Source organism: Hyposmocoma kahamanoa, unplaced genomic scaffold (genome assembly GCF_003589595.1).
Source record: "Hyposmocoma kahamanoa isolate Upper Pololo Valley unplaced genomic scaffold, ASM358959v1 78, whole genome shotgun sequence".
NCBI classification, from domain to species: domain Eukaryota; kingdom Metazoa; phylum Arthropoda; class Insecta; order Lepidoptera; family Cosmopterigidae; genus Hyposmocoma; species Hyposmocoma kahamanoa.
The window spans coordinates 6298561-6311371 of record NW_020653945.1 but is presented as its reverse complement, the minus strand read 5'-3'; the positions used below and the strand labels follow the sequence as shown (position 1 = coordinate 6311371).

The following is a 12811-nucleotide window of genomic DNA, read 5'->3' as shown; positions in this document are numbered from 1 at the left end:
TCTTTGTTCTACGGAATAGTCGATATGTACTAAGACTTAGGTACCACAGCTGTTAACTGTAAGTATTTTTTATGATATTAAGCGACAGGACAAACAAGGCGTCCGCCTGGTGGTAAGCGACACGCCTATCCAAAACGGTTGCAATGCCACTCAAAGCTTTAAATCTACCACTGCGCCCGTCACCCTGAAACATAAGTTGACAAATCCCATGTGCCTATAATTCCGCCAGCACCCTTACCCTTCAAAACCGGAACGGAGGAATCACATTACTGCTTCAAGGTAGAAATAGATAAAAGTGGCAGTACTTTCCTGGACGAATCGTTCACAAGAAGCCCTACTGCTACTTAGAACTAATTAATTTACATTTTTTTATTTTATTTATTACAACAATAACACTGTGTTCACAACATTGTAAACACAACAATTATATGTATTGACGGCAATCTCAAAATACGTAAAGAAAATACATACACAAGAAATACCATAGGAACTTATTTTTTTTAATAATTGGAAAATTAAAAACAAGTATTCCATAATATTATATTATTAAAAGTCTAGAATAGTCCTTCTGCAGTCTCATCTGGAATTTCATCCTCTGTGTCATCCAAATCGCTTTCAGATTCTAAAATTTTTTCTTTATATCCAGTCTCCATTATGTACCTGTTGCCAAAGAGAATTACTTTGTTTAGTTAGATACTTTGTTTATATTATGTTCGTTAATAAAGTTAATCTATCAGCTATTATTTTTGTAAATACTGATTTGTTGCACCGCTTAACCCCTGCTCCGTAACGTGTTGACTTTTAAACTAAACATTCAAAACGGGACTATATATATCTACATACAAATCATTTCTACAAGACAGAATATACGGGTAAACAGATCACATTATCGACAGCCACCATGCTTGTACTTTAATATTTTATAATGCAAAGCATACTGCACGGAATAAAACTTACAGCTTAAAAGCAAAAAAGAGGAGGCTCTCAATTCGACAGTGTGTATTTTTTTTTGTATGTATGTTACGCGACAACTCGGCATTTGTGAACCGATTTTGATAATTTTTTTGTAGGAAAGAGAGTACCTCAGATATAGCCCCATTTAAATTAGAAGAAAATATTCCACCTCGAAGGGCGGCAAACTAGGGGTTGAATGACTATTGAGGACAGTTTGTTTAGTACTCGTTTTGAATGTTTCGCTTTGAACCAAACTTTAGCTGAGTTGTGTATGTGTATATCGCACTGCTATTACAATAGTGTTGTAACTCAAAATGTGCGAAATTCGAGATTATACTACCGCTGAACATAAAATTTTATTCTCTACATGTCAATAAAACCATCGTTAGAATATTGCAAGACACAATTAAAAAACATCTACTTAACTCAAAATGAGACAAACTTTTTGTGAGCTAGTCTTGGACAAAACTGTCGTTACTCAAAAAATGAATTTTTTTTCCCCTTTTATTTTTAAATATATTTGACAAGTAGGAAATTGTTTAAATATCTGTAATAAAAATTAACCTTTACAAAAATAATAGTAATTTGTCACAGAAAATGAATGATTATTTTCGTTTTTCAACGATTCTGAAAAAATACACTTTTATAGAAAATACACTATAGTATTAACAGTGCTATATGAGCTAAGGCTATTACGCATCAAGCTGCGACATGCGTAGTTACACTTACGTCTATCGTAAACTCTTGCCTCATAATTATTGACCGTGGTAGCCTTGTAGTTCAAGTACTCTATTTTGGACTCCACACACGTAATATCAATACTTAATGTGAAGGTAAGGTATACATTACTACAACTAACTTTTCATTAGACAATAATTCACCAACTTAGGTACCCTAATGTACAATTCGCACACGAAACCTTTGGCATAAAGTTCATTATGGTATGTACAATTCCGGTTCAAAAATTCGTTTTCATTCCGGTTCGCGGCATTATAAATAGTGCCGAAAGGCTTTATTTTTTTAACCGACTTAAAAAAAGAAGAGGTGCTCAAATCCACTATATGTTTCTTTTTTTTTGTATGTATGTCACGCGATAACTCCAGCCGGTTTGTGAACTAATTTTGATTATTCTTTTTTTGTTTGGAAAGTACCTCAGAAGTGGTCCCATTTAAATTTGAAGAAGATATTCCACCTCAATGGGTGACAAACTACGGATGAATATATGACTTTTCAGATCGGTTGTTTTAGTACTCCGTACTGATTATCTGTCTAATAGGAAGACCAACAGCACAATAGCTAGAGACACACTCCGTCCCTGACGATTTTGGTAGGTACTGTAGCGTCCTCCACACGGTGCTCTAACGTGCAGCTGTGTTCGTCCAACATTTAAATACAATTTTTTTAAATAAGAAAATCGTTAGATACACGTGTCTCCAGAGCTCGTAACAGGTTAAAAATAAATTAAATAATAATAATGACAAATGAAAGTCAATTACAGATTCTCACAAATAGGAATATAATAAGGAACCTAGGTGCACAATTTAACTAACGTAATAGGTACTTAAAAAGATAACCGCAATTGCACGTATCACTGTGAGTCAAAGGGCACACACAGTGCTCCAATTTAAAAGTTTATGAACATTGTCATAGTAATCAACTATATTTGTCTTAATTGTGAATTGCTATAAACAAGCCCACTCAACAACGCTCACCTCACACTGGCTCCCAGGGCAGCGATTCCTCCAGTTGAAAGATGATAGTCGCAAGTTCCGTTAACAAGAGTTTCTTTTGATATGAGAGTTTTTCTACGATGACCAAGTGTAAAACATCCTGCTTTAGTTTGGTGACGTAAAAGAGCATCGAACCATCTTTGTACAAAAAACTCTGAGTATCCGTACATTGTGCACATCATTACTGTAAATTGGATTAAATCAATATTTTGGACGTTAGATACATTTTTAGACAACATCACGTACGTTGCTCTGAAAGTAAGTAACTAAAGCATTTATGTTATGGATATCGAAAACAACGACTGTACCACAAACATCCAGACCCGAGAGAATATAGAAAACGCAATTACACAAAAAATAATTGAACATCATGGTGGTAAAATGTCCTGACATTCAATAAAAACTTAATAGAAAACTTGTGGCGGGACGAACAAGTCGTGCGCCTAAGGGTAAGCTACACGCCTGTCTATAACAGTTGCAGTGCCACTCAGAGCTTTAAATCGCAAAGATCTGCGGGGCACTGCCACTGCGCCCGTCACACTGAGACATAAGTTCACAAGTTCCATGTGCCTATAATTTCACCACTTAGTTTTTCTGCATTGCAGTCGGGGATCAATCCCGAGACCTCAATGATGGCGACACCATGGAAACCAGTGTACAAGCCGTCAATGTGTATCGTACCCTTAGAATATTAAGGCCACACATCATCACACATCAAAAGTGCTTTGAACTCGAGAAAGTGAAATATAATATAAACCACATGGATCAAATTATATGTATATAATTATGTGAAACTTTATACTCTCCATTTTAAGCATAAAAAAGTTGTCAATTTTTCGTTAGAAGAAACTTTAAATTTCTCTCCTAAAAAGTTATCATTTTCCAGATGTGGCCTTATTACAGTAAGGTTGCGTACTGTCGGAACCACAGGTTTTTATTATCAGTAAAATAAATTTTGATTTCGAACTTTTCTAAGTTGGGTATTCTAAATAGTTTTAAGTACATAGAATTCCTTAGGTATAAACTATACAATTAGTGTGATTATATGCTGCGTAGTTATTTTAAACTATTTAAATTTGGTATATTAGGACTGTCAGATTATAAACTAAAAGTTGTTTATATTTTTATAAAACTTAAAAAGCCTACTTATTTAAACAATTGTTTTGAAAGTTGTAAAATTTGTAGAACATAACCTGGGTAAATATCTTCCGCGTAAGTTGTTGTAACCAAAATACCATTTTTTGCTTTTTAACTTAAATATATTCTATTTTTATGCAAATTACAGGTTTCATATTTATAATCTCAGTATAGAGTACTAAAAAACGGACCTCAAATGTCATACATCCCCTAATTTATTACCCTTAGAGGTGGATTATTTTCAAATTTAAATGGGACCACTATTAAGGTACCCTCTTTCCAACAAAAAAATCGTCGAAGTCGGTTCATAAATGTTATAACATACTTAAAAAATAGCTCCTCCTTTTTTTAAGTCGGTTAAAAAAATTATACAATGGACAGTCACTTCTACTATGCGATATAGGTAACTTTCTAGAATATGTATTGTAAATTGTTTATAATAACTTACTCAGTTTTGCCTTTTGTCGAATTGAAAACCTCCTCCTTTATTTTGAAGTCGGTTAAAAGTAAGGTAATCACTTAATATTTACTTTCAAACATCGAACTTATAATAAAGATAAAAAGGATATATTTAAGTTAAAAAGCAAAAATGGTATTTTGACTAACAACAACTTCGTGAGAGATATCGATAAAAATCAGTACCTAAATTGAAATATTTATTTTTAATACATTCTGTATAATGATAAGAATACGTCTTTTCACTGACCTTGTTCGAATAATAGATCTAGTAGCTTAAACATATGCATAGCGATGTAACGACCCTCGTCATAAGCTTTATGACAGAGATTCTCGACCAAATGTTGATCCGCCTTTAAGTTTTTTATACTACAGTGGACGCTCATCTTCGCCATAATAAGTAAAAGAAGCCTGTGAAAAATATAAAAAAATACTATATAATAATAATAATAAGTTTGTTTATTTTCTCACCACATTATAGGTACATTGAGCATTATATCAAGGACAATACGTAAAAGCAAGAATTATACTGTGGGAGACTGGTGCCTAAACCAGACGTAAGGTCTGCATTTCAGGTCACCACGACCCACCCCTTGGAAAGTACAAATTTGCAACTTGGAATTATGTACTTGTACATTGACAATTGCGATAACTAAATTAACCTATTTAAATTAAAGGAAAAAATATATAAAAATAAAAAGGAAAAATATAAAATTTTTATTGAATTGATATTCAATTATTTTTGTGAAATGACTCCACTAGTTTGTTATATTTATTAATACAAAGATATTTATATTTAGATATTTATTAACACAAACAAGAAGAACACTTAGGAAAAAATCCTTCGGCCGAATTCGAACCGCCGTTTCCTAGCAAACCATGCCAGACGCTATGGACCTAAGCTTAGTAATGTGAGCATTACTGCGTTCCTGTTTCGAAGGGTAAGGGTGCTGGTGACATCACAGGCACATTTATCACACACTTATCAACTTATGTCTCAGGGTGATGGATGCAGTGGCAGTGCCCCTCAGATCTTTGTGTTTTAAAGCCCTGAATGGCCCTGAACTGTTATGGACAGGCGTATCGCCTATGGGAGGGTTATAAAATTTCACAATATTTTTTTATGATATCAAGTGACGGGACGAACAAGTCGTGTGCCTGATGGTAAGCTTCACGCCTATCCATAACAGTTGCAGTGCCACTCAGAGCTTTAAATCGCAAGAATCTCAGTGACACTGCCACTGCGCCCGTCACCCTGAGACATAAGTGGACAAGTCCCGTGTGTCTGTAATTTCACCAGCACCCTTACCTTTCAAAACCGGAACACAGTAATGCTGACATTACTGCTTGGTGGCAGAAATAGGTAAGGTGGCAGTTCTACTACTAGTGTTGTTAAAAAGAAAACTGAGAAAAATGTATACTATTCCAACAAGCCATTGATAACGGTTCCTATCACGGAGACTGTGCGATGGAATTGCACGATTTAATTCTGCCTTCCCCTTTCCATCATCGGGAGACTAGACGTAGACTAGGGTTCCACCCCTATGTTGTGGATATCACAAAGATTCGCACAAAGCGTTACGCTTCCAATTTTATATGGCGAACGTCTATGGAGTGGAATGCAGACTGTATACCTATTCCCTGAATGGTATAACATGGGGCTTTTCAAAGCGAGATTGGATGGGCATTATTTAGGTGGATGTTTCATCGATGACCTAATCGTCACTTTCCATGAGGTAAGATTGACGTGAAATCTATTTTTTCAAATAACAAAAGAGTAGCTAAATACCTGTGAGTAAGGGAGTATCCATTGTCGCCGCCTGAGTAAATAGTCTTCGCACACTCCTGTGTTATATTACATCTCGGTGGTCGTTTAGAGATATTTTCAATCTTGTGCTTTGCTAAACGTTCAATACAGTACTCTAAAATTCATTTAATGGTCATTAATTTTATGACATATTCGATCTTTACTTACAAATGATAAACGGCAGGCATCAAAAATTAGTGCTTTCATTAGAACTGTAAGAGCAAAATCAGCAAACCTCATATTAGGACTAGAGTAAACGGTATCAGGCTCCTGTTGTATATAAGGTCAAATATAAATTATACTATTAAATTTGCTTTTAAATAGTTCGCAGTATGTAATATGTTATGTATTTTTTTCTCATTTTCTAATTTTTTGCAGTAAACCCGATCAAAAAGTGCTATAAGATGTTTGTAACTAGCTCTGAAAACTTTATCACAAAATTTTATTACAATGTATTATATTTACAGTGATATGTCACTTTCCTGTCTTCGTACAAAAGCGTTCACATGTTCGGGTCCAAACGTAAATAAATAAATATTTTCAACCAAACTATAATAATATATGGTGGAGCTTGTTACTTAGCCATTTTTTATATATAATTTTCCTCAAAATTGTCATTTATTGAGCGCTATGTGTATAACACATTTGTATATAACAAGAATTGACATATAATTTAAACTTTACATTATTATAATACTTCAGTTGAAAATACTATAAGTTTATTAACACATTCACGCAAAAGTTTTTGTATATGTACAGAATCGAGACATTCCACGTTAATATAGACAAAAATCAAAACCACTCACGAAATAATTCAGGGGTAGGATCAAAATTGTTTTGCGAATCAACTTTTTGTGAATACGTCATATATTTTAAATACTTGTTTTCCAGGTCAAAAAAAGTGCGCAACGCCGGCTTAGGATTCGATTTAAAGGGCTGCATATTTGGTATCCATGTTGTGAAGTTGTTGAATAAATTATAAACTGAAATGTATAAGTATTAGTCTGAAAATATCAGCATTGCGTCATCACTTCCTATAGAGTGGAACAGTGACCATTTGGACTAAGAATTGTCATAAGGAGAACGACGGTGCGGTGTGTGTTACTTCGTCAGGAGGGAGGCGTTGCTCCTCCGTTTCGAGCAGCCGAATCATCGCGTATATAACCAGAAATAGAGACGAAATAAGGCAAATAGCCAACTTATCAGGCAAATAGGCCTTAATATCAACTGTCGTTTGCGTCATCGCACGACAAACGTCAACGTCACAAATTAACGGTACTTGAATATTAAATATGTAATTTTTCAATTTTCGTCCATTATAGCAAAACTCAAGTTAAACTGGTCCAATTGAAGTGAAAGAATTGACGACACCCGACAACATTTGTGTTTCGAATTGGGGCTGGCCAATCGGAGCGCAGTTGTCACAGTAATGATTTGGCAGAATAGTTTTCAAACAAATTAAATGCATTTCGTCTCTATTTCCAGTTAAATACTCGATAAGCCGAGTAGACCATCATTTAGCCGATACAAGTCCGGCGATAATCTCTCTGCAGCCCGCAGCGGAGACATACCCAGGTGGATTCCTCCACACAACAGAAAAATGCCCCGCGCAAGCATTCTCCCCAACATTTTCCCCATATAACCAAGACGGCATAACAGTGCCAAGGGAAAGTTGTTTTTGTATTGGTATATGAGTGGTAGTGGGAGAGCTGAAAATCATTCAGATACGGCCAGTCAAATTGCGATCATATTTTATTGTAATACGAATTCTGAAATTACTTTTACAATACCGCATTTAACGTTAATTACGCGTTAAATCTATACATATATACCTATGTCTGTTTTTTAAATAAAAACAACACAATTACTAATTTAGATGAAAGTAAACAAAACTTCACACACTTAGAAAAAATTCCTTCGATCCGGCTGGATACGAACCAACGTCTTCTAACAAACCCTGGCAGACGCTATGCCAATCAAGCGACGGAACAAAGCCGCGGACCTTACGAGTTTTTCTATACGTGCTTGTTGCAAATCTTTGTTTCTGGTTTTTAACGACTTTTTTACCGCAGCGCCATCTCTGAGAAATCTATTTCTTCTTTCGAATCCAGTTGGATCGAAGTTATTTTTTGTAACTGTTCGATCTTTGTATTAATAATTATAACAAACTAGTGGAGTAATTTCACAAAAAAATAATTGAATATCTGGTGGTGAAATATCCTGACATGCAATAAATTTAAAACCTCACCTAGTTTATCTTCTGGAGAGATATCGTCTTTATAGTTTTCCTCAATCATGATATAGTAAATATCGTCTATGTGATCAAGTTTTTTTATTATTCTATCAAGTTTAGATGCCTTGGCTTCAGGTATGTATTCTCTTCGTTTTTCCCTTAGATATTTTAAGTGCACTGGAAATATTTTACAAACACAAACAAGTTTTTAAATATATAGTCGTAAATTTCTACAAAGCTTGACGTTTAATTATAGAATCTTAACTTGATAACTCGCATGGACATGCTATGTAAATACACCTGAAATCGGATTTTCGAATCTAACTAACGCAAAAGGTTGCAAATGAAATATTTTCTGATTTAAAGTAACGCATATTTGTTTCTTTTTTTTTCAAAACAAACCAACACTTACAGTTCTATTCTAAACTATAGTCACTAGGGTGGTTTTCCTTAACAACCCTTGATGTAATAAGGCCACATCTGCAAAATTCTTATATATATGGTTTTACGAACAAAATAAGTCAGAAAGTAGTGGAATTACAAAATTTCACATATACTTAATTTGTTTCATGTAGACGCTAGCAGCAATAGAGGTCCTCGTGATAGAGTTCGTCTAGGTAAATACTGCCACCTATCCTATTTCTGCCGCCAAGCAGTAATGTGAGCGTTACTGAGTTCTGGTGCTGGTGAAAATACAGGCATTTGGGGCTTTGATAACTTTGTTTGAGAAAACGAATACATGTGATTTAATTTATCTATAATAAGTATAATAATTCATTTCTAATGTGCTGCAATCGCGAAAAACCTAATTACGTAATTTATAATATTTATGGTTAACTACGCGTAGATTTTATCGCATTCGTGTGTGTTCACTAAATGATTATAATAATAACAATAAACAATTTTATTTATCTACAATGAGTACAGTAATATACAAGTTTCTCCTTAAATAACATCGTGTATAGTAGATAAAAAGGTAAGTCTCTGTTAAAGCTGATTTTCAGACCCCCACCCTTTTGAAGAAACTCGCTACATTTGAAACAAGAGTTATGTGACGCATCTCAACCACTATCACTAATTACGGGTTTCATACCATGATATATTTCTTTTTTCCTCGATATTTCGATACGGTCATGCGGTTACACGCTCCATGGTCACGGGTTGGTTGACTGACAGTCAAAATAAAGAGAGAAAGGAAAATAAAAAGAAATCATATCGTGGTAAGAAACCTGCAATAAGTTATAATAATTTAATTACCAGAGTCTTACAATTTGCGACAAAAGCACCAAATACGAAACCAGGCTTAATTGCAGCACCTTTATCATCATCCGCTTGCTGTACGACACCAATCAAAGCATTTAAAAAGTCATCGAGGTCTTCTATGCCGACTAAGGTACTGCTCACAGGATTAATACTTTTTAAACTCAGAATTACAAGTACGGTTTTAATACATAAACTCATTTTAATGTTTCACATATTCCTCATTTGAAAAGTTTTGTTGTCCTTCGGCTAATTAAAAAAAAAATACTTTTGACAGGTAAAATGGTTGGATATTTAAGTATAGAACCCAGCAAAAGAAGAAATACACAGCAGTGTTGATATAATGTTTAATGGGGGACTAGAAACATCAAGTACCTTTATAACCAGAAATAGAGACGAAATGTCATTTAATTTATTTGAAAACTTTCTGCCAAATCATTACTGTGACAACTGTACTCCGATTGGCCAGCCATAATTCGAAACAATTGACGGGTGTTGTCAATTGTTTCACTTCAAATCGACCAGTTTAACTTGAGCTTTGTTATAATGGACGAGAAATTACATATTTACTTAATATTTAATTACCGATGAAATGTGATTCCGTTTGTTTAGTAATTAGATGTTTTGCTGTTTTTCCCACACCACCGAATGGAACAGCCCCCATTGGTAGAGATATTATCTTTATTACAATAAATACAGAATATTTTTGGAATATACGGAGACATACACACAGGTGAGTTGTTAGCGCTGTACTATTTCAGTTTTCTAATTTGTGATTTCAGCGCAAGCGAGAGTTGATATTTAGAAGTAATATAAGGTCCATTCGCCTGATGAGTAGCCAGGGATGGATGGCCCTTATTTCGTCTCTATTTCTGGTTATATACTTGATGCTAGTAAACAAAACATTTTCGGTACATAATTAAAATATCAAACATTGAACTCATGGTCAATGACCGAACTAGGTATATATGCAGTCAGACACAAACTATATTATTGAATACCAAAAAGTTACTTATTCAACGTTCAATTCAATTCAATTCAATTCAAAAATATATACATATATCTATGATTCAGATACGGAGGACTATTGGGTGGTTTACATATTTTGTTAAGTGACGAGAAGATAAAAATGGCGGATTTTTGTTTTAAAATTTTTAGTTTAAGCACATTACGTCTTTAGTGTCTTAATTATTTGTTATATTTTTAGGTGAAGGCGTTATTGCCAAAGCTAAATAAATAATAAGTAAGTACATTATAAGTTTGAACTTTGGTAGCAGTAGAGCTCCTTGTGAAAGAATTCGTCCAGTTCAGACCTACCTTATCTATTTCTGCCGCCAAGCAGTAATGTGAGCATTACCGATGAATACCTCAAAGGAATGGAAAACCTTGCAGGCGGCGTTTCCCGAAAGCTAGCCCGTCATTTGATATCATAAGCGCCCAGTTACACGACGCGGTAGTTAACCGTCCGGCTACTACGCTTTCACGTACATTAATGGCGACTCTGAATTCTATTTACTAGGCAATTTATATATAAAACGCGCGGCCACCGCATAAAGCAAAGACAAGCCTAATGGCTTGAAGTTGACATTTGTTTGCTTATTTAAGTTAAAATGTAAATGCTAAATAAGTGGAGCATATTTTACTATAACATTTCGATCTCCAAACAGGTGCACACGAAGATGTTCGTGTCAAATAAACGCTCACTACGAAAAATTTAATTTTAATTAGTCTTAACGTTTGTTAAATAGGTCTAAGTACTTTGACATTTGTATTCTGACTTCCTATGTGGCCAAAAGGTTACCATACTTGTTGGCCACGCAGAGGTTCGGCTTCGATTCCCGGGCCGGGAGATATATTTGTATGGCCTACATTTATATCTCTCGTAAGCCTGGGTGTAGTTCGTGTTTGTCTATCTGAGTGTCCAAGGCACAAGCGACAAAGAGTCTTCCTAGCGCAGGACTATGAGTGTGTGCGTTATTTATTTCTTATTTATATTTTTGTTTCGTTAACAAAACTTCAGCCCACCAAATGTCTCAAGCTTCAGACCACGCCAACCGAGGAATGTGCCTGGTGAGAGAGGGTTGGCTACATAGCCAAAAAATAGATTTGATTCTAATCTACTTGTCCACCAAACCAATGATTACTTAATAAGTGATTGTTTAGATTACACACATAAATTAAGTAATTTATTCATTCAAAAACTAAATTAATTATTAGTTTCGTTAGGTAGCCTTACTGGCTATCAATCTCGATGCATTTCCGCGTCACGGGAAAAATATTGGGACACAGAGCTGTCTCGAAAATCCCGAGAAAAACGAGACTTCTTAATTAAGTTCTATATTAACTCAAATAATAATACCAAAATTTTTTTGTTATTAATAAAAGTTATTTCTTTCATTTTTGTAGTTGTTACGTAAGAAACAGAGGCCATTTACAATTAAGATACTGATTTTAGTATAGTAAGTATCAAAAGTCTCGATTTTCCCGAGACCGAAAACATCAATCTCGAATCTCAAATATGCCAAAAAATTGTCGAGTCTCGAATTTTTCTAGACCGAGATTCCCGGGATGAGAGCCCTAATAAACAAAAATATAAAACAGCAACAGGCTTCGTTACATAAAAATCGAAATGTAATTCGCCAGATTTAGTTATTTTTATTTAACTATATATAGTTAATCACGTAGTTTAATTGGTGTAAACTGGATTTTTTATGATACTGACGGGAGCAACAAGTCGTGCGCCTGGTGGTAAGCGCCAAGCCTGTTCATAACAGTTGCAGTGCGACTCAAATCTTTAAATCGCAAAGATCTTTGGGGCACTGGCACTGCGCCGGTCACCCTGACACATAAGTAGAAAAGTCTCATGTGAGTCATGTGCCTGTAATTTCACCAGCACCCTTACCCTTCAAAATCGGAACACAGTAATGTGAACACATTACTGCTTGGCGGCAGAAATAGGTAAGGTGGCAGTACTACCCGGGACCAACTCTTTCACAAGGACCTCTGCTGCTTCGACTATATACTATATTAATAGCTAAATGAGTACATAGCCCTAGGTGATACTGAATTCTATGGACTTAAGTTTGGAATTACATGAAATAATAAGAAAGAGATACCCTTCAATATTTATTTAAATATATCGTTGTAAATTCGTGGTAGCTTAATGGTTTGACCTACTGTCTCTCAAGCAGAAGCCGTGGGTTCGAATTCGGGCTCGCACCTCTTAAGTTTTTT

General features: G+C 34.9%; 1 protein-coding gene across 1 annotated transcript; it reads right to left on the bottom strand.

Moving 5' to 3' along the window:
• Positions 1-554: 554 nt before the first annotated feature.
• On the bottom strand, positions 555-9977 carry LOC113233280. The gene is made up of 7 exons (XM_026468343.1): positions 9586-9977; positions 8333-8494; positions 6891-7067; positions 6067-6199; positions 4528-4688; positions 2667-2868; positions 555-660 (listed from the first exon to the last, which is right to left on the bottom strand). Exons 1-7 carry the CDS (start codon positions 9776-9778, stop codon positions 555-557), a joined length of 1134 nt encoding a protein of 377 aa, XP_026324128.1. The 5' UTR covers positions 9779-9977.
• Positions 9978-12811: the final 2834 nt, after the last annotated feature.

What these genes read in the sequence shown, in the direction of transcription:
- LOC113233280 (XM_026468343.1), bottom strand. Translation starts at nt 9,778, where the DNA reads ATGAGTTTATGTATTAAAACCGTACTTGTAATTCTGAGTTTAAAAAGT. An exon ending in TGGTGCTTTTGTCGCAAATT is followed by an intron (nt 8,495 to 9,585) that starts GTAAGACTCTGG and finishes AAATATTTCCAG; the next exon opens with TGCACTTAAAATATCTAAGG. An exon ending in GGATACTCCCTTACTCACAG is followed by an intron (nt 4,689 to 6,066) that starts GTATTTAGCTAC and finishes TATTTTTCACAG; the next exon opens with GCTTCTTTTACTTATTATGG.